Source organism: Suncus etruscus, chromosome 5 (assembly GCF_024139225.1).
Source record: "Suncus etruscus isolate mSunEtr1 chromosome 5, mSunEtr1.pri.cur, whole genome shotgun sequence".
Taxonomy (NCBI): Eukaryota; Metazoa; Chordata; class Mammalia; order Eulipotyphla; family Soricidae; genus Suncus; species Suncus etruscus.
Window position 1 is genome coordinate 19,262,883 of NC_064852.1, and position 21,600 is coordinate 19,284,482.

Consider the following 21,600-nt stretch of genomic DNA (forward strand, 5'->3'; position numbering starts at 1 on the left):
ATGGACCTTGGTTCAATCCCTGATGTCCCATATGGTCTTTTTCTTTTCTTTCTTTCTTTTTTCTTTCTTTCTTTCTTTCTTTCTTTCTTTCTTTCTTTCTTTCTTTCTTTCTTTCTTTCTTTCTTTCTTTCTTTCTTTCTTCCTTCCTTCCTTCCTTCCTTCCTTCCTTCTTTCTTTATTTCTCTTTCTTTCTTCTTTCTTTCTTTCTTTCTTTCTTTCTTTCTTTCTCTTTCTTTCTTTCTTTCTTTCTCTTTCTTTCTCTTTTTCTTTTTTTTCTCTTTCTTTCTTTTTTCTTTCTTTCTTTCTTTCTTTCTTTCTTTCTTTCTTTTTTCTCTTTTTTCTTTTTCTTTTTCTTTCTTTCTTTCTTTCTTTCTTTCGTTCTTTCTCTCTTCCTTTCTTTCTTTCTTTCTTCCTTTCTTTCTTTTCTTTCTTTCTTTTTTTTTAACAAATGTATATATATATTTTTTTTTATTTTTGGTTTTTGAGCACACAGGGGCTCTGGATCTGAGCCCCAAACTTGAAGCTGGCAGGCTTGAGGGACCACCTGGGATAACAAGGAATTGAACCCAGGTTGGCTGTGTACAAGGCAAATACCCTACCTGCTGTGCTCTGGTCCCAACAAATGTACATTTAACAGCAGGGATTTCTGAGTCCATAGCAAGGAGTAACCCCTGAGCATCACCAGGTGTGGCCCAAAAAAATAATAAAAACAAAAAAAAATTTTTAAATACTCAGGCTTCGGCTCCAGGCGGCATTTGCTCTTTAAGATGCACAGGGTCGGGGCCAGGTGGTGGCGCTGGAGGTAAGGTGCCTGCCTTACCTGCACTAGCCTTGGACGGACCGCGGTTCGATCCCCCAGCGCCCCATATGGTCCCCCAAGCCAGGAGCGACTTCTGAGCACATAGCCAGGAGTAACCTCTGAGCGTCACCGGGTGTGGCCCAAAAACCAAAAAAAAAAAAAAAAAAGATGCACAGGGTCTGGGCCCTCATTCAGGGGTGTTTCCTCTGAAGACAGGCTTTCGTTGTCTGCTCTATGCCTTCAACTACTACCTGGCACATGGTTTCCTGGGGCTGCTATAGGCAAGTTGCTGGTCCCTGAAGGTGCAGAGCAACAGGACTATTGCTGGCCTGAGAGTTTCTGTTTGTAGGACAACCCCCAGAGCTGTCTCTGATGTGTCCTTGGGTCCAGCCTCCCCTCTGTTCAATCCTTCCTGCATTTCTGTTGGCACATAACTCCCTAGTACCTCTTCAGCATGGAACATAACCCTAAGGGACACTTATATTGTGTCTGGCACAGCTGGGTCACCACAAGTGTGAGCATGTTGGAGGGAACAAATCCTTCCTCGGGGAATGCCAGACCACAGGCAGCCCTGGAGGGGGGCAGCAGAAAAAGTCCAAAACACTATGGGTTGAGGGGAGCAGGAGTAAGTGGGGGATTGGTCAAGGGTGTCGTCCAAAGGCCTTGCTTCCTGTAGGCCGAGCCCTCGAAGGACACGGGGTTGGTCAGGGTGAGCAACGCTGCTCCCAGTGCAGAGTGATCCTGCCACAGCGACAGGGAAGGTTGGCACTAACAGCCTTCCCTATGGTATGCAGGCCCCCAGCAGGATGGTGGTGTCCAGCAACAAGGAGATGCAGTGTTGAGACTTCACACAGTCATGGTCCTGTTGCTAATCAGGCAACAATGCAGACTAAATGATGGCTCTGATGTCCCTGGCTTGGAACCCAGAGTTGTTGGGGAGGAGGGCACCAGCTGGGTTCCTCCAGCACCATTGTGGCCTGGACCAAGTTCTAGCTGGGGTGGGGCCTGGAGAAGACAAAGACCTCATAGAGAAACGTGGGGGGCAGGGAACACCCATGGACTTGAACTAGGGGTATCAGGTGAACAGATAGAAGTTTCTTTTGGGGGCCGGAGAGATAGCATGGAGGTAAGGCATTTGCCTTTCATGCAGGAGGTCATCGGTTCAAATCCCGGCGTCCCATATGGTCCCCCGTGCCTGCCAGGTGCAATTTCTGAGCCTGGAGCCAGGAATAACCCCTGAGCACTGCCGGGTGTGACCCAAAAACCAAAAAAGAAAAAAAAAAAAAAAAGAAGTTTCTTTTGGTTTAGCTTGGGGTTTTTGGTTTAGGGCCATGTAGAATTAAATAATTAACGATGGTGGTGAATGGTGAAGGATGGAGGCCTTTGTCCTTAGGCTCCGGCCATGTGGCTTCATCCCCCATCAACTGGTGGGTCTGGGGTCCAGGAAAGCGACAGGTATTGAACTCACTCACAGGCAGGCATCAGGATGCATCAACTTTATTCATACCCTATCCACCACATGTGTCGCTTATATCATAACCTTTTAAGCATTTGCTATTCTTAGCTAGCCCTGCATCTTAACTCCTTTCAGCCATCTTCCCTTTGACCTCCATTCTGACCAAAGACCAAAAAGGCAAAGGCGAAAGCCTAATCCCCTGGGTCAAAGGCTTTATATAACCTTCCAAGACCCCTCCCTGGAATGGGAGGGGTCTTGGAGGTAAGGTTACACGTAATATCTGGTTCCCAAGACCCCTCCCCAAAATGGGCGGGTCTCAGGTAGCTACACCTAAATCCAGGGTGGAGTTACAGGGCCACACCTGGCAGTGCCCCAGGCTTACTCCTGGCTCTGTGTCAGGTGTCACTCCTGGTGGTGCTTGGGGAATCCTATGGGGTGCTGGGGATTGAACCTGAGTCTGGGTCTGCTGCATGCAAGGCAAGTGCCTGATTTGTACTAGTACTCTGGCCACTCGTATTTTTAATTTTTTTTGTTTTGTTTTCTGGGGCCACATAAAGTGGCAGTGGCACTCAGGGGTTACTCCTGGTTCTGCACTCAGAAATTACTCCTAGCAGGTTTAGGGGAGCCCTGATCAGCTTCGTGCAAGGCAAGGCCCTTCCTACTGTGCTTATCTCCTGCTCCTCTCAATCCATAGTGTTTTGGTCCTTTTCTGCTGCCCTTCTCTAGGGCTGCCTGTGGTCTGGCATCCCCAGGGAAGGATGGTCCTTATCAGCCTGTTTTGTTCCCTCCAACCTGCTGACATTTGTGGGGACCAGGCTCACACCATGCTGTGCCAGACACAATGTAAGTGCCCCTTAGAGTTGTGTCCCCCTTTAATAGTTTTAATAGTGGCTGCCCCCAGTGGTTCTGGGGAGATGGTCAGAGCTCATTCCAAGGGATAGTAGGCCCAGTGGTGTAGACCTAAATGGTCAGTACCCAGCCTGGTACAGCGGTGTTGGGGGCCCAGTTCTGTAGGGTTTTACCCAGCAGTTCTCAGGAGACTTTGAGGTACCCGGAGTCAAACTTGGGGCCTTACACATGCCAGGATTGTGCTCCAGCCCTTTACGTCACCACTCCCCTTTCTCAGTTCTCTGCGTTTTGTTTAGGGTCACATCCATCCTGTGGTGCTGGGGGACTGTTGCCAGCTCAGTGCTCTGGACTTTCTGTCTGGAGGTAGAACTGGGCTATCCCACATCACAGCCCTGGAACCTCTTCCTCTATTTATAACTTGTGAGCGAGCCCCCACGTGCAGTACTCTGTTCATCTTCTCTGCACCCCACCTACCCTGACAGTATTTGTTCTTTCTCCTGGGGTCCCTGCCTCTGCCCAGAAGCCCCCTCCCACATTGGAGTACTGGGGCCTATTCCTCCTGCCAGATGGCAGGAAGTCCTACTAAATCTAGTGCTATGAGCACTTACAAAGAGGTTGGGGTGGGGTTTTGGTGGTGCTCAGGGATTACTTCTTTTTTTTTTTTAGGTTTGTTTATTAATAACTTTATTTAAGCACCATGGTTATAAACATAGGGGTTACTTTTGCTTTGGACATGCGGATTATAAGGGCAGGTGAGGAGATGCCCGGATGTCCTGAGGTCAGATAAGGGGAGAAGATGTGACTACCCCAGGGAAGGAGAGGGAGATATATGGGGAGTAAAGGCAGTACCCCCAAGACACAGAATCAGAGAGGAAGACTGTCCAGAGGGGCTTGACTCAGAGCCAAGGAAAAGAGGTGTCCAGGGGAGCAGGCATTTCCAACCTGGGGGGGAGACACTAAGCACATCTTGGGGTACGGACTGATACACATATAAGAAATTCATCGAGAATGACTCAGGGAAAGGTGGAGGTGAAGGTAAAACTCTGAGGATCTGGAGGCTTTTGGGTTGCAGGGGATGTTGGCAGCTGCCTTCCCTCCCTTTTCTGGGTCAGCCTATATCTTCCGGGTCAGTCTCTCCCAGCCTGCAGCCTCAGTTTCCCCTTCTGTGCAATGTGACTATAGTCTGAGAGCACCTAGGGTGCTTGAAACCTGGGGAGCTTTATTATGTGTAGGGACGTAGTGCTCAGCTGGCCTAGCTAAAACCACATTTCTTTAGGGGACTCCAGACCCCTTTTGGCCCTGGCCCCACCCCGTCAGTCAGCAGGAGACAGAACAACAAACCCCCTTATTAATGTCAGGTAAAGGGAGGGAGCCTGACTGCAGGTGGCATATGGAGGTCAGAGCCCCAGCACCTTGTGCCCCACAGCTGCCAGCCAGCCAACCCCATGGGCACTGGAGTGGCTGAATAACAGGATTTCTCAGCTAGAGGAAGGAGGCAAGCCACATTCAAGTGCTTCACTGAGAGAACTCCACCGGTGCCAGATTTGATTTGACCAGTGAACTCAATTGCTGGCCTCGTTTGTTCCAGAAGTTCCTGCGACATCTGTCCCTGATAGTCCGGAAATGCCCACTAGGGAGGTAGTTGAACCTCACAGGCCCCCTCCCTTCTTAGGGTCTCAGGCCCAGCTGCGAGGCGAGGGGCAGCTTTAGCACAGATGGTTTCAGTACTCGGAATCTCTTTCTCCCTTCCAATATACCCCATCCTACATCTATCCTTGAAACCAGAAACCCAGGGTTTGGTGGGGTCTCTCAGGTGATGTTTAGGAGGACTGGGGGACCCTGCTGGTCTACTGGGCTCACTTCAGTGATGCTTCTCAGGCCCTTCAGTGCTGGGGGGGCCCCAACTCTGAGGCCTCCAATCTGTACTTGGCAGTATAAAGGGAACATGTGATGCCAAAGATCGAACCCAGGTCCCAGGGTGTTATCTCTGGGTTGTTTGGGCTATATGCGGCAGTGCTCAAGGGTTACTCCTGGTGGTGCTTGGGGGACCCTATGGGATGTCGGGGGTCAAATCTGGGTCAGCTTCATGCAAGGCAAAAGCCCACCCCACTGTGCTATGGCTCCAGCCCCGAAATGCAGCTTTTTAACCATGGTCCTATGCAGCCCTATCCTCACTGCAACCATTCCAGCCTGCTGCCTCACCAGACACCTCTCTTGTTCTCTTCTGGCTTTGCCCAGCCCCTCAGCCTTGGGTCAGACCTGAAGAAGACCCGTGAGAAGGAGCAGAAGGCAGAGAGAAAGGTTGCACCCACCATGGGCCAAGCCCTCAGCTGCTTCCACTCATCCTGAAGAGTTGGAGTGGGGGAGGCACGAGTGTGCAGCATACACCCCCCCCCCCACACACACACACAACCTGCCTGCTAACAGCCCCAGGCCGGTAGAGGTTTGAGGTTTGCTGTTTTATCAACCCCACAGAAATCAAATCAATCAAAATAACTGTGTTCCCGAGTAAGACAAGCGGGTGCACTCGAGACCATGATTTAAGAGCCACTCTGGCCTCCACGGTAGCAGCCATCTGCTGGGTCACTGTCGTGCCACTGACCAGAACTGACCTAAGACTGGGGGGAGCCCAGCAGGGGGTGATGAAGTGCCTGGAATCTCCGGGGACCTGGGCTCCTTGGTCCTCCCAGATAGTGCACCTCTGTCTTTTTTTTCGAACCCCTGTCTTGTGTGCACCCTGGAACTCTGGAAGGATGCAGAACACCCCTGGGTTCCTGGGCTCTCTCTGCTCCCCCCCACAAGAGGATGACGTCAGTGTTTCCGGCAGCCGTGCCTGACCTACATTCCTCCCACCCGCCTGCCCGTCTGGGAGCTGCTCCAAGTCCAGAGGACAGAGCCCCGCTCACAGAGCCCCGCTCACCAGAGCCACCCCGCACCCGTGCCAGGCCTCCATCCACATGGTGCTTCTGACAGCGGTGCTAGGCATGGCCCCCTCCCCACAGGGCTCAGGCCTGGGCCTCAGGCACACAGACAGGATGGGGCAAGGGACCCCTGCGTGGCAGGAAAAGAAGACGGTTCTCTAGGTGGGCAATTGCCAGGGTTTGGGGCTCAAGCCTCATGACTCTGTCTCAGCCCTGGGACATGGTGGGGACAGGCAGTCAGACAAAATGCAGGGCCCCTAGTTAAGTTCTGATTTCAGAGAAGCAACAAATCATGGGCAATGTCCATAGATCTCAAGTGGGGTATTTTTAAAACACATTTTTTAAATTTACAAAGTTGTTCGTGACTGAGTTTCAGTCATATAGTGTCCAACTCCCTTCACCAGTGCATGTTATCCACCACCAATGTCCCCAGTTTCCCTCCTGCCCTCCCCCCTGCCTGCCTCAGTAGCAGACATTTTTTCTTCTCTCTCCCTCTTTTTTTCCTTTAAGCACTTTGGTTTGCAATCTTGTTATTGAAGGGGTATCATGCATCTCATTTTCCTTCCTTTCAGCATCAAGTTATTTTTCCTTTGTTTTGTTTTGTTTTAGGGCTACCTGGTGATGCTCAGGGATTACTCCTGGATCTGCACTCAGGGATCACTCCTGGTAGACTCAGGAGACCGTGTGTGGTGCCAGGGATCGAACCTGGGCCAGCCACATGCAAGCAAGCCCTCTCCCCCACTGTGCTATCGTTGATCCCTAGCATCCAGTTCTTGTCCAAGTGATTGTTTCCAGCTACCAAGTTTTTATAAGAAGTCTCGGGCCCTTTCTGATATTTATTGCATCCCTGACATGCCCATTGGCCCGGCAGCCTCTTTGTTTGCCAAACCACAGTGGTGCATCTCCTCGGGAAGGAAGTGTAAGGGGCATGTCCCCCTCGGGCACCCCAAGGGAGCCTTCCGCCACCTAGAGAGACACTGGGTAAGGCTGGTAGGAAGGTAGGGACAAGGCTGAACTGGGGGCAGTGAGACTCAGTGTATCCCCCCCTACATCACACACAGCTGCATTCAGGGGCACTAAGGGCTCCCCTTACATTCCCATTTTCTGGTTTCCCATCCCAAGAAATCATCCTCTACCACATGATGCTCCAGCCAGTGGGACCGCGGTGCCCGCAGGAGCCCTGCCTTCTACCTGCCCTCCATCTATCCCTCTTAGTCAGCAAGATCAGGAGTGCTGCCCATGTGGGCATTTCCCAACAATAAGGGGACCAAGACAAGCTTGTCTGGCTGGCAGTAGGGGCCTGACTTGGGGCCAGAGTCATAGCACAATGGGGAAGGTGTTTGCCTTGCATGTAGCCAACCTAAGTTTGACCCCTTCCATCCCCTAGGGTCCCACCCTGTCTGGAGTAATTTTTGAGCATAGAGCCAGGAGTAACTCTTGAGCACCCCCAGGGGGCTCCAAACCAAAACCAAAAAAGGCCTAAGCAAGAGCAAGTTCCAACTCTGCCCTCTCCCCTCCTCATGTCTGTCTATTGCTGTTTCCTTCTCTCTCTCCTGCATGCAGCCTTCTAGAGTTGAAGTTGCAGGGTTGTTGAATGAGCAGCCTCATGCTAGAATCTTCTCTGGGTCTTCAAAAGGCCCTGTGACTGGCCAGCCTCACAACCCCTCAGCCAACTAGTTCATAAAGCTCCAGGGGCCAGAGGAACAGACCAGTGCACAGGCGCAGAGATCTGACCTCTGGCTGGACTGAGAGAAAAGGCAGAGAGACAGACCATAGAGGAGCAGGGAGGAAGGCCAGCTTCACTTCAATATCGCCTTCATGGTGCCCTCCAGAGCTTCTGACAAGCCAGGGGATGGGTGTTGGCTAGCCCACCTCTGGGAAGGGTCCCCTATATTCTGTGGGCTCCAGCTGGCAGTGCTGCCCAGCTGAGAATTCTTAGCATCCTTGTAGCATCCCCACTTTCAGTTTAGCTAGGAACAGAGAGATGGGGAGACTGGAGCAGATTCAGGTCAGGCAAGGATGGCTAGAGGGGAACAGGGGAGCCCAAGACTTAACCTTGGGCAGTTTCTTCCAGAGCTCTACTAAACCCCAATCCACCCCATCACCAGCATGCTATGTTGCTCAAGTTCAACCATCACCCACCTGGGTGTTTTGATTTTTTTTTTTGATTTTTTTTTGGGGGGCACACACATGGCACTCAGGTTACTCCTGGCTCTATTCTCAGAAATCACTCCTGGCAGGCTCTGGGAAACATATGGGATGCTGGGGCTCAAACCCATTATCAGCCATGTACAAGACAAACACCCTCCTTGCTGTGCTGTTGCTCTGGCCTCCAGCCTGTGTGTTTTAACAAGCCAAGGTCAGATTTCTGAGGCGTGCTAGGATAGCAATCTTTTCCTGAGGTTGCTGACTCTAAAAATACCCCAGGGCCAGCCAGAGGCCTGTGGCCATTCCACACATTTGGGTGCCCAGCTGGATTGCTTGGTGGAATGTTAAATAGAGCTTCGGAGGGCAAGTGAAGACTGTGAATTCACATCTATCTCAGACTTCTGTGGGTCCAAGTGGGAAGTGTTTCTTGCCTACTAGATCTTTAGGACCCCTGTATGCTACATGGGGGAGGAGCTAGGGCATTTTTTGTGTGCTCACCTAGAGGGTCTAGGCACAAGACTGGTCTTTGCGGGGCCGGCAAGGTGGCACTAGAGGTAAGGTGTCTGCCTTACAAGCGCTAGCCAAGGAAAGATGGCGGTTAGATCCCTCGGCGTCCCATATGGTCCCCCCAAGCCAGGGGCAATTTCTGAGCGCTTAGCCAGGAGTAACCCCTGAGCATCAAACGGGTTTGGCCCAAAAAACAAAAACAAAACAAACAAACAAACAAAAAAAGACTGGTCTTTGCAAGGGGCATCTCTCTCTGCTGTCCCATATCCTCATGATTTTTAGTGTCTTTCCAGAGCCAAGGCTTGGTCCCCAGCATGGGAGGACTTGGCATGGTTCTCCTGCTCCTTTCATGCCAGTTCCATGTTCCAACAGACCAAGGACTGGGGCATGGGTGGTGTTGCAGCTACAAAAAATGCAACCTTGAGCAAGAGCCTTGCATGTGGCTGACCTGGATCTGATCTCAGGTATCATTATGGTCCCGAGCACCACTTGTAATGATTCTTAAGTGCAGGGCCAGGAATAATTCCTGAGCATTGACAGGTATAACCCCTGCCCTTCCCCAAAGAAAGGCAGCCCATATTCAGCACCATGGACAATGCCTTCAACCTTGATCCCCTTTTGTGAAGGACTGAGACTCAGGTTGTGCATGTGGTTAACCAGATTCTCAAACTCCCTCCCACAAATACACACCTTTTCCATACATGTACAGGCCTTCAGGGGTGTCTGCTGAGAGGAAAGTTGTGTGGGAACCCAGGACCCTGTGTTTCTATTTCTAGTAACATTAGTTTTTTGCTTACAGGAACTTCTCATGGACATAGAAACAGGACTGGAGCCATAGCACAGCAGGCAGGGCTCTTCCTTTGCATGCGATTGACCCGGATTCAATCCCCAGCATCCCATATGGTCCCTGGAGCTCACTAGGAGTAATTCCTGAGTGCAGAGCCAGCACTGATCCCCCCAAAACCACATAAACACATAAAGGATGTGCTAGAGAAGGGGAGCAGGGAAGGGTGAGTTGGCACTGCCCAACTGAACCCCTTGTCCAGGCCACTGTGCCCTATTGCTGGTCCTCCCTCCTCTGGCTCTTATTTCCCAGGTCCAGCCTTGTTCTGGAACAGACTTGGCACCTTGGGACACAGGACCAGAAACTTCCACTGAGCCCAGAGGACCCCATTCTGGAGAATTTGGGAGATTCCAAGGGCTCAAAGCCAGATTCTCTCTTTCTGACTCCGCTGCTACTTCATTGGCTGAGTTCTTCTTTGAGCTTCTAGAATGTTCTCTCCTCCTGCCCTGGCTTGCTTCTTGGGTCTTCACTTCAAAGTGTCTCTCCTTGGGGCCAGAGAGATAGCACAGCAGTAAGGCCTCTCTTCTGCCTTAGACGCAAAAGGACGGTGATTCAAATCCCGGCATCCCATATGGTCCCCCGAGCCTGCCAGGAGCAATTTCTGAGCGTAGAGCCAGGAGTAGCCCCTGAGTGCTCCCGGGTGTTACCCAAAAAACAAAAAAAGAAAAAAGAAAAAACCCACAGAAAAACAAAGTGTCTCTCCTGGAGTTAGAGTGCTGGCACAGTGGAGTGTGTTTGTCTTGCACGCAGCCAACCTGGGTTTGATCCCACCATCCTACCCCCCAGCATCCCATATGGTTCCCTAAGCACTGCCAGGAGTGATCCCTGGTGCAAAGCCTCTGAAACCTCTGAACCTCTGAACATCACCAGGTGTGACCCCAAAAACAAAACCTGTATTTCCTAGAAGCTGTCCTGGTTCGTCCTCACTGAGCTGCCCATCCCCCTTCCCCATGCTTGTCCCTCGTTCCTTGTTTAACTTAGGAACTTACTAACAATTGATATTTGAGTCGGGTTTGGCTAAGACGGTGGGGAAATGTCAGGCACTAAGTTCTCTGGATGGCACAGCCCACCAATGCTTGCCTGCCATGGAGGAGTCCCGCACATGGCAGCTGCAGGATCCTCCTTCTTGTGATGCAGTGGATTCGGGGACTTTTGAAGAGCAACTGTAGGTTGGCAGAAAGTTTAACAGATTGTAGAGACAAGCCCTCATGCCTCCTGCTACCCCTCACATAGCTCTGTCCTCGCATGCATCTTCCCAACACTCGGCTGCTGACGCTTACCCGGCCCACGCTGGCACGAAACGCTGAGTTAATCCATGAACGGACTGGGGCTCACTCTGGGCTGGCACCCTTTTTGGGCTCAGGCAGAGGCAGCCCATTATGGGCCCCTCTCCACACTTGTGGGACCGAATAAGTTTCCCCACTCCATGCTTCTCCTATATCCCTGATTATCTGGCACCCCCACCCCTGCTCTGCTTTGCAGCCCTCCACAACAGGCATCATCCTGGCTCAGCGAACACCACAAACAGATGCCCAAGAAAAATTGTCCTGTGCATATTTGAATGGAAATAGGCTCTTCCTTCACACATTCTTCTGCAATTTGCGTTTGGCAAATATTGACGATCTACCTGGGCGATGGCCCGAGTCTAGAGCTGGCTCTAACTGGCTGTGGGGGAGCTTCCAACATGAGGCAAAAGAAGATTGAACTGACGGGACCCATCCCCACCTCACTCAGCAGCTGTCGACTTGTGGCTTTTGCTGTCTACCTTTGTCCCCAGCCAGGTTCTGTCCCCAAGGATCCCAGAATCGGCTTGATTGCCATGGCTGCGGGAGTCTCAGTGGGACTTTCTGAAAATAAGGACGGTTGAAACCTAAGCAATGCTTGGGCAAGGGACCCCACCACGTCCCCCTCTCCATGCCTGGAGCTAGGCTCATCTGCCAACACTGTGAGCATCAGTCAGTGCTGGGTTTGCTGGTGGGCAGAGATGATCTGAGCAGGTCACTGTGAGTTCCCTAAATTGGCAGAGACTTGTGTCTCCTCCCTGATCTGTCCTTCCTCATTCCCTGTCCTCCTCACCCTCCTGTCCTGTTCTTTCTCCTTCCCCTTCAGTCCTCCTTTCTTCTTGTCCCATTCTCCCTCCTCCCCATATCATCCTTCCTCCTCCTTATATCCCTACCTCCTTCCTCTCCATCCTGTTCCTCCTCCTGATCCATTCTTCCTCCTCCTGTCCCATCCTCCCTTCTCTTTATCCCATCCTCCCTCTTCCCCTCTTGTCTTTCCTCCTCCCCTTCCAGTTCCTCCTCCTTCCTGTCCTATCCCTTCATCTTGTCCTTTCTGTCCTTCCTCTTTTTGGTCCCCCTGGCCATTCACAGCCTGAATGCAGGCCTTGGCTCTGCATGCATCCTGTGAGCTCACCCTTGCCTTGTGCTGGCCTCTGATTCCTGGAAATGGGTAGCTAGGCCCAGGGACTTGATCAGGTTCCAGTTCAGCTTGTATTGCTGAGACTGGGAGGTGGGGCAGGGGTGGGGATGGTATCCTTTTGTGGGGAAGTGTTTCTCTGGCCTGTGTATGTCTGTGTACATATGTGTATTTGTGTGTATCTGTATCTGGGTAAACCTTTGTACACATATATTTTCATGTGTGTACATGTCTTTCTATGTCTTCGTGTGTCTGTATGCCTGTCTGTGTGTCTATGTAAGCATGTGTCTGTGTCTATCTGTGTGTACACATCTGTGGTGTATGTCTACATATACATGGTGTGTGTGCGTGTATTTGTGTGTCTGTACCTGTATGCCTATGTCTGTGTCTGTGCTCGTGTGTTCTGTGCTATTCCAGTTGTCTCTATAGGCCTCATGTACTTATTTAGTGAATAGCAGGTGTTAAATGGAGCCCTCTGAGTTCTCTCCTACCCTATGCAATTCTGAGCTGGAAGCTTCTAGAAAGCAGCCTCCCCTCACATCTAGAGGTTGCCTGAGGTACCGTCTCCCTAGGACAGGCAGGACAAATGCCTGATCTTTCTCTTTATTTACCAGTTTCCAGAATAATGAGTTGCCCATGAATATTTCAGCCCGTGAATGAATAATACATAAGTGGAGGGAGCAACAGGGGTGTGGGGATGGGTGGGCAGGACTTCCCTTGTCTGCCCTCGGGGGTCTCCTGGGACTGAGCCAGCACTGAGGGCAAAGGTCACCTCAGCTTCCTGAACACCTCCTGGCTGAGGAGGCCCTGGGACCCCCGAAGTGGAGTCCATGCCCAGGTGTCGCCCACTCTCCGCCCAGCCTGGCTGTGCTTAGGCTCTGCTGTCTCTGCCCCGTGCAGGTGTAAATGCAATCTGCATGCCAACCTGTGCTCGGTGCGCGAGGGCAGCTTGCAGTGCGAGTGCGAGCACAACACCACAGGCCCCGACTGCGGCAAGTGCAAGAAGAACTTCCGCACCCGCTCCTGGCGCGCCGGCTCCTACCTGCCGCTGCCTCATGGTTCGCCCAATGCCTGTAGGTACCACGGAGCAGCTGCTGAGTCCCCGGGGTGCTGCCGTCAGCCCAGAGCTGTGGGGCAGGACATCCGTGTACAGAGATGCTGGATAACAGGCACACCTGTGCACAGGGGTACTCGGGTAGAGTCACACTAAGCTGCATACATGTTTGAATACACACATCCACACGTGTGTGCTCAGATACCATGCGCTCAAGTATAGGTATACATATGCACATGCTAATACAGGGGCATTTGCGTGTGCAGTGCTCAAATGCATATACGGGATGGGGATGCAGTTGTGTACATGCTCACAAACATGTGGCCACATATATGCCCGGCACATAGACACGTGTCATACACCACCTAGTAAAAACATAAACATGGGCACGGCATGTACACACAAGCACATGTATGAATACAAGTTGCGTGTCCTCGTGTGAGTGTTCCTGTTTTTCCACCTGCAGGCATTGTAATTCAGCCTGCACTCTGCAGACTCTTTCCCTCAAGCCCTGAATCCCAGACCGAGGAGACGCCCTGTGCTCGGCCTTCCCTGACCCAAGGCAGTGGGGAGCTGGGGTGGGGGAATCTGCATCCTAGAGGCTGCTATTGCCTCCTGCTGACATTTTCGGGGGGGGGGGGCCTTCCCGTGGTGCCTTTGTGTCTAGTAGCCCCTGATGCCTGTGTCCCCCTGATCCATGTGTACACATCTTCATCTCCTCTCAACTCAGCTAGACCAGGGAGTGATCCTGGGGTACACCCATCCCTGTCCAGGACTTGACACCCTGGGGGAGCCCCAGCCTCCTCCAGAGGCATCTTCATAAAATCACAAACCCAGGGAGAGGAGCAGAGCCCACAATGGCCTAACACCAGAGTGTGTGCCCCACAGGGACCCCATGCCCTGCAGGGCACCCTTGACCCGCCTCTCTCTCCACAGGTGCTGCTGCAGGTTCAGTTGGCAGTAAGTACAGACTGTGTGCTGGGAGGAAAGATGGGCTCCCCCTCCTCAGAGTGCATCCAGCTTCTGAGCCCCTCTTGCTTCCTTCCTGCTGCTCTGAAATGTGGGGGACTCCGCACCCTGCTTCTCTTTTCCCAAACCTGAGCTCTCTCTCCTCAGAGTGCACCCAGTTTTTGAGCCCCTCTTGCTTCCTTACTGCTGCTCTGAAATGTGGGGGCTCTGCACCATACTTCTCCGAACCTGAGCTCATCCTGCTTTGCAAGTGTAGGATTCCTTCTCCCCCAAAGCCCTGTCATGTGGGGCTTGAACGGGGCTAGGGCACATCGTGAGGCATCAAGGCAGACTTGGGGCCCTGGCCCACTCCTGGCCCATGACCAAGCCCCTAGCCAGTAGCTGGCCTGTCCCAGCCTCAGAAACACGTTTTGGGGCATACACCTCCTGAGATGGAACCGTAAGGGGCACCAGGAGACACAGAAAGAAGCTGGATCTTGGGGTCCCACCCCTATCAGCCCACCCCTCTCTGCTCTTCTGGTCTGTTCCTCGCCAGTGGCTGCAGCTCCCACAGAAATCCCCATTCCCAAAGCCCTAGGGTTCCCCCATCTTGCCCTGCCCATAATCAGGCCCCAATCTCCACAGTTTACAGAGGACATCTGTCGGGCCCAGCCACCTGGGCCTGGTCCCTATCTTGACTCATAGGGAGCTGGGCTGTCAGGGAACCTTTCCTCATGGGGCCAAGGCAGGCACGCCCCAGAACTGCCTTCCCCCTGTACCTCAGCAGGGGACCTCAACATGGGTGACTCAGAAGGGTACCCAGTGGCAGGAAGACTCCATAAAGTTTGCTCAGAGCAGGGCTTCACTCCCAACTGCTGCCCCAGAAGGACAGAGCAGGGTGAAGAATATAGTGAGCATCTGGCCAGACTTCCAAAATAATAGCGGGCTTGGGTGTGTTTGACCCTGGAAAAGTCCCTCTTCCCCACAGGGGCAGGACACAGGGGGTAGGGGCAGGGGAGGACAGGGTTATTGGCTTTCTTGCATCCTCCTGATCTAGGAATTCACTTTGTGGTGAAAGATGGGGTGACTCTGGGAACCCCAAGCTTTGCTGTTTTGCTCCCTGAAACTTGCCCTTTTCTGCCGAGCCTGTGACAGGCAAATGTGATCCTGGGATGTGGTGCGAGGCCTACTTCTCACTGTCACACAGGTTCCCATGCTTACACAAGGAAACTACTATCATCTAAGTGCCCCATCTCTGAGCCCACACAGGATCAACATCAGGGACCTAGCAGCCTTCTGGGGGATCAGGGCAGTGAGTCTGGAGTGGGGGTGCAGAATATGGACAGGGGGTCAGTTTGTATACCTGCCCCCTTGTATACAAACACTCTCAGTCCTGCCACAGGGGAGGGACCAGAGCTCAGGAAGCCCCAAAGGCAGTAGAAGTGAGGGGGCAGGAAAAGGAAAAGATCCCAAAAAGCAGGAACTCATTGCTGGCTTTTGTCCAGGCACCCACCCGACTCCCTGGGGTCCTGGCTTGCATATCTCCCCTACTCCACCAAAACAGACTGACCTTCCATCTGCTTTCACGAGTGTGCTCCTGGCCAGCTGGCATCCCCCAATCCCACCCAGTGCTTCTTAGCAGGCACCTCCTGTTCCTAAGCCCCAGATGCCCCCCACCCCACTTAGTGGTCTCCCCATGGCCACAGATGAAGCAGCTCAACCCAAAGCCCTTGCCAAGCCAGATGGGAGAAGGTGCTCGAAGAAAGGAAGAAACTTCAGGGTAGGCTCTGATGGAGGTCCAGCCTCTTCCTGAGCCCCACATCAGTGTCTACTTGCCAAAGACTGTTCCCCAGGGCCCCTAACCCTGAGTCCTCTTGACCCTGTGGGTTTGTCCTTTGAGACTCATCAAAGCCCTTCCCACCGTCTGTCAGCGATCCCTGCTCTGGCCTGACACTTGGAGACAGGCATTGTGAGGTGATGCACCTTGGGGTCCCTGATGATAAGAAGCTCAAGTTGGGGAGATGAGAAAAGTGGCCCCGGGCCCGGAGAGATAGCACAGCGGTGTTTACCTTGCAAGCAGCCGATCCAGGACCAAAGGTGGTTGGTTCGAATCCCGGTGACCCATATGGTCCCCCGTGCCTGCCAGGAGCTATTTCTGAGCAGATAGCCAGGAGTAACCCCTGAGCAACACCGGGTGTGGCCCAAAACAAACAAACAAACAAAAAAAAAAAGAGAAAAGTGGCCCCATGATGGTGTGGCCGGGAGTCTGGAAGCCCCAAGCCCAACTCCATCACACAGAAGCCAGCACTCTGCAATAGGATCATGGAGAGTGGGGACCCCACACACACATACCAGGGGCCCTACATACAAATTCCCAGACCTCGTGGCTCTGCCTCTCTGGCTTCTAATTCACACATGCCTGTCACAAGCTCAGGAGTGTAGACACTTACCCCACCCTGTAGATTCGAACTCAGTTTGGCTCTTGTAGCTGGATCCCCTGCTTCTAGGGCCTGGTGGCTGGGGAGGAGAGGCGTGTTTAGGGGGTATGCCCAGCACTCCCCTCAAATAACCTGGTTTCTTCTCGCCTTCTGCCAAGACTGAGATAGGCCATTTCCAGTCGCCCAGCATTGGGGGCGTCCTTGGTTGCAGAAAGTGGGTGGAGCCGAGCCTGGTGGCCCTCCTTTCAGAAGTGGCAGCTTGGGGACGGGGGGCCTGCCCACCTCATCTCGTAGGTCCTGGAGAATGCCACCAGTCTTTGGACCCAGAGGGGCTCAGGCTCAGCTGAGGCAAGAGATGACTAGAAGGACAGAGAGGGAGAAGGTGGCACCACAGGTGGCAGTGCCAGACAGTGAAGGAGAGCCAAACTGACAACAGAAAGTTGTGGGTCAGTGTGAGGGAGACTTGAGGCCCTAAGGGGACCCACGGGAGAAGCACCAGGCAGTGGGAGGAGTTGGAGAAAGAGTCGCAGCCTAGGCCCTGCTCACCCTGGCAGCCAAGGCCACTGAGCCCTGCCAGCTCCCAGGTCCCTCTGTCAGCAGCTTGCTGAGGGTCAGTCCTCCCAGAGACTCTGGGCACGGCTGTGGGGTAGACCCCCGGCTGGTAAAGGACTCACTTCTGGCTAGAGCAAAGGACCTCAAGCCGCAAAGCCCTGAGCACTGGATTCAGACTCCGGGTTTTTCGACTTCAAGGTGGGATCTAAGCCGAAAACAACAAACAAGAAGGGCATTTGTTGGGAATGGAACAGTAGCATTTTCGTATGGCGATTGCCTGGCACATGGCCAACTCTGGACAGACTCCGGTTCGAATCCCGGCATCCCATATGGTCACCCGAGCCTGCCAGGAGTGACTTCTGAGTGCAGAGACAGGAGTAACCCCTGAAGGCCACTAGGTGTGGCCCCAACCCCACCCCACCCCCCACACACAAAAGGGCATCTGTTCAGAGATAGGCCTTTGTATTACAAGTGTAAGACCGTAGGTTCCACTCCCAGCACTAAAACAAAAGGCACCTTGGGGCCGGAGAGATAGCATGGAGGTAAGGCGTTTGCCTCTCATGCAAAAGGTCATCGGTTCGAATCCCGGCGTCCCATATGGTCCCCCGTGCTCGCCAGGAGCGACTTCTGAGCATGGAGCCAGGAGTAACTCCTGAGCACTGCCGGGTGAGACCCAAAAAAAAAAAAAAAAAAAAAAAAAAACAAAAGGCACCAAAAGGTTTGGACACTGCCCATGGGCGAGGGTTCGGGGCCCCAGGCAGGGCCGGTTCTGTAAGCTCCTGGAGGTGCAGTAACCCCAAATGTGAGGGCAATGTGGTCAGTGTCCCCAGGCTCCTTGGGAGACCTTGCTGGACTTTTCCGCAGGCCCAGGCTGATCAACAAGCTCATTTCTAATCTCTCCAAGCTCCACGCACCACCACCCCTGTGCCTGCCAAGGCCTCCAGCCCTTTCCAGTCCAGGCCCAAACCTCCCCAGGTGGCTCCTAGTGAAGTCTCCCAAGGTAAGAGGCCCTCAGCAGGGGGGGCTGCCCTCTTTCCTGCACCTCTGCTGGCAGCTGGGTCAAGGTGAGCGGCAGCTCTGCTCCCCACAGTGCTCCCAAGGGAGTGGGAGCACATGAGTCAGCTGTCGGCAGGGTGGGCAGACTCCAGGCCGGCAGAAAAGCCGCCAGAAATAGCCCAGCGGGCTCCCGGGAGGGATGGGAGCCCAGGGGCAAGCATTTTGTTGTATAGCCAGATCTGGAACTTGGGTCATGGGTGCTGTTCTTGGGACTGGAGGGAAAGCGGCAGGGCTTGGGCTATCATGGTGGGGAGCTGGGTCTTCGGGGGAAATGAAGGCCCCCCAACTCTGGCTCAAAGCCCCATTCCAGGGGTGGAGTGGGGGGGGGGAATCACAGGACAAATCTAGTGAAATCAGAAGGGGGGAGGTTGACCCAGGGGGTGCCAAGGGCTACCCAAGCAAGGTTGTGGTGGGGAGGAGCTCAGTCCTAGAATGTTTGGGTGCAAACAGGCCTATGGGCCTCCCTGAAGTGAGAGGGCAATGGCTGGGTATCACCTTCCCCACCCTCCAAATCAGCAGCTGGAGGAAGCTGAGGGCCTCATACTGATGACCCACATGACCTGCATGGACCCTCTCTGATCTCCTGCATGGATCTCCCGCATCTCGTGGGCATCCTGAAGATGTCCCTTGGTGGGCCCTAGGGGGTGAGGGTGGGGGGACATTGCTGGTTGAGACCCAGAGTTCCTCTTGGCCTGCATGACCTCCTTTGGCTCTACCGTGTCCTTGTGCCTCAGTTTCCTGGAATGTGCAGGGTGGTGTGGTGGCGGCAGCGGGACAGCTGCGTTTCTCAGCTCACTGACCCTGGCGTCTCTCCCGCCCTGCTGGCCCAGACTGCGAGTGCTACGGCCACTCCAACCGCTGCAGCTACATCGACTTCCTCAACGTGGTGACCTGTGTCAGCTGCAAACACAACACGCGGGGCCAGCACTGCCAGCATTGCCGCCTGGGCTACTACCGCAACGGCTCGGCTGAGCTGGACGACGAGAACGTGTGCATCGGTGAGCGTGAGGGAGCACTGGGCCCTGAGCCCAGGGAAATGCAGAGCCAGTAGCCTCGCTTCCATCTTCCTAGGCCCCTGGCATGCCTCGGCCTTCGTTTTGACGGGCTGTGCCATTGGGCCTCAGTCTCCCCTTCTGTAGAGGAGTTGAGTCCCGTCCCAAATCAGCCCCCCAAAGGCCAACACCCACCAGTCCAGAGGGTTCCCCACCACCCTGCTGTCTCCCCAGGGTCCCTGTTCCCACATTATACCCTCCCCCCCCCAGGTAGACTTTGGCCTCTGGAGAAGGGGCAGGGGCAGTGGAAGCTGGCAGGGAGGCCGGAGCCCTCGGAGCCCATTCCAGGGGGGCCCATGGCCGCAGGACCCCCTGACCCGTCCCCGTTTGCTTGTGTCCGACCCCGCTAGAGTGCAACTGCAACCAGATCGGCTCCGTGCACGACCGATGCAACGAGACCGGCTTCTGCGAGTGCCGCGAGGGCGCGGCAGGGCCCAAGTGCGACGACTGCCTCCCCACGCACTACTGGCGCCAGGGCTGCTACCGTGAGTGCCACGGCCGGGGGGCGGGAGTAGGGAGTGGGCGTGGCAAACCCAGAAAGGCGGGTCCCCGGAGGCGGTAATGGGCGTGGCTAAACCTGAAGGGGCGTGTCCAGGCGGGCGGAATTGGGTGATGTGAGGAGGTGGGAGGGTTCTAAAGTAGGGCGTGGCCTAAAGCCACCAATGGATTCCAGGGGAGGGGTGGGGCTAACACAGAAGGGGCTTGTCCCAGGACAGTGGAAACAGGCGGGACTGGGAGTCTGGAGTGGGTGTGGCCAACCCAAAAGGGGCGTGTCCCAGGGCAGTGAGAGCGGGCAAGATTGGGTGATGTGCAGGGGTAGGCGGGCTCTACAGTGGGGCGTGGCCTGAACACACCAATAGGACTCCAGGCGAGGCGGGGCGGGGCGGGGCGGATGTGAAATTCCCAGAGGCGGGGCTTGGGCCTATGCAGAGTCGCTTGGTCGTGATATTTACAAGCCGGGGGTCTTTGGAAGCATTGGGGGAGCCTAGAGGAGCTGGAGGTGGGCTGGAGCTTGCCTGGGGGTGCCGAGGGGTTTCTCTCCGCTTTGGGGAGGAAATTCGTGGGACCCGGGGCCAGCGAAGATAAATGCCTGGCATGGACAAGCCAAGGCTGGAAGGGCTTTTGCAAAGCCCGGGCAGGAGGGAGAGGAGATGCAGCGATCGATCGACCGATCGGGCCGAGATCAGGAGGAAATCGGGGCCCAACCAGGTTCCCAGGGGCCCCCCAGAGTCGCCTCCCAGCCTCACCCGCCTCTTCTCCCTCCCGCAGCCAACGTGTGCGACGACGACCTGCTGCTGTGCGCCAACGGAGGCACCTGCCTGCAGAACCAGCACTGCGCCTGCCCGCCCGGCTACACGGGCGTGCGCTGCGAGCAGCCACGCTGCGGCCCGGACGACGAGGGCGGCGGCCTGGACTGCGATCGCGCGCCCGGCAACGCCCCACGCCCCGCCACGCTGCTCGGCTGCCTGCTGCTGCTGGGGCTGGCCGCCCGCCTGGCCTGCTGAGCGCCTGCGCCCCCACCCCGGGCACCCTGGGGTGCGACTGAGGTGCTACTGAAGCGGGGCGCCGGGGCCTGCCTGGCCTGCGATTCGGTCTTCAGTTTTTTCTATTATCCGCTGCCCGGTTATTCTTTTTTTAATTTATTTTATTATTATTTTTTTTGCAAGCGGTGGGACAGAAGGGGTGGGGAAGAAGCTCTGCTCCAGGCCTGGCCCTTTGCAGCACCCCATCCCCAAACACACACGACTGTTGCCGGGGTGCAGGGGGGTCCCCACAGCGCCTGCCCTGGCTCCCCCACCAGCCAGCAGTCGCTCCCCCCACTAACCGCTGACTCTCTTGATTCTCTTTTCTATTGTTTTCCTTCGCCACCACCTCCAGGCCCCAGTGTGCATCTAGGCCGCTGGGGATCAATTTAGGAAAAAAGGGTGGGGGGCGCCTGGGACCTTTGTTTTGTAGAGAACTATTTTTGTTTGTATTTACCACGCAGTTAGGGGGGGGGTAACCCTATTCTCACCCCCTCAAACTTTCCAACCAGTGGCCACGGCTGGCTGGTGGCCCTGCCCGCCCAGAGTAAAAGGTCGCTCAGGGCTACCTCCCTCCAGGGTTCTGTTCTCTGCCTGTTTGTTTATTCGCACCAGTAGGCCTGAGTGTGTGAAGAGAAGCTGCTCCACTGCGGAGGGGACAACCCCCTTACACACACACACACACACACACACACACACACACACACACACACACACACACACACACACACACGATGGTGTGGCTTGCCTGCTTCCTCCCACGTGAACCACTTCGCTGGAAAGGCCCCAGATTGGAGCAGTCGGTTCTCTGCTGGTTCTTGGAACAGCCCCAAAGGCCAGCCCGGCCCTTGGTTGCCCTGGGCGGCGGCTGCAGACTTCGCAGCTCCAAGTCCAGTGCTGGGTGTTAGGGCTTCCAGGCTCAGGATGCTGTGGCTGTCCCCCTGCTGGCAAGATGGGGCAACTGCAAGTCCCCCCAAAACCTGTCCCTTTCCCCTTCTCTCCCTCATGTCCAGCAGGAGCTAGCCTCAGGACCAG

At 54.5% G+C, this 21,600-nt stretch overlaps 1 protein-coding gene across 1 annotated transcript in view; it reads left to right on the top strand.

The window, feature by feature from the left end:
- The window catches only part of NTNG2 (netrin G2), a 47,960-nt gene extending 26,827 nt beyond the window's left edge, over positions 1–21,133 (top strand). Inside the window, exons 4-9 of the mRNA XM_049774108.1 lie at positions 12,843–13,015; positions 13,933–13,956; positions 17,839–17,934; positions 18,821–18,988; positions 19,393–19,527; positions 20,312–21,133. Coding sequence (XP_049630065.1) covers positions 12,843–13,015; positions 13,933–13,956; positions 17,839–17,934; positions 18,821–18,988; positions 19,393–19,527; positions 20,312–20,547 — 832 coding nt within the window. The 3' untranslated portion in view covers positions 20,548–21,133. The remainder of the gene's footprint in view (positions 1–12,842; positions 13,016–13,932; positions 13,957–17,838; positions 17,935–18,820; positions 18,989–19,392; positions 19,528–20,311) is intronic.
- The last annotated feature ends 467 nt before the right edge of the window (positions 21,134–21,600 follow it).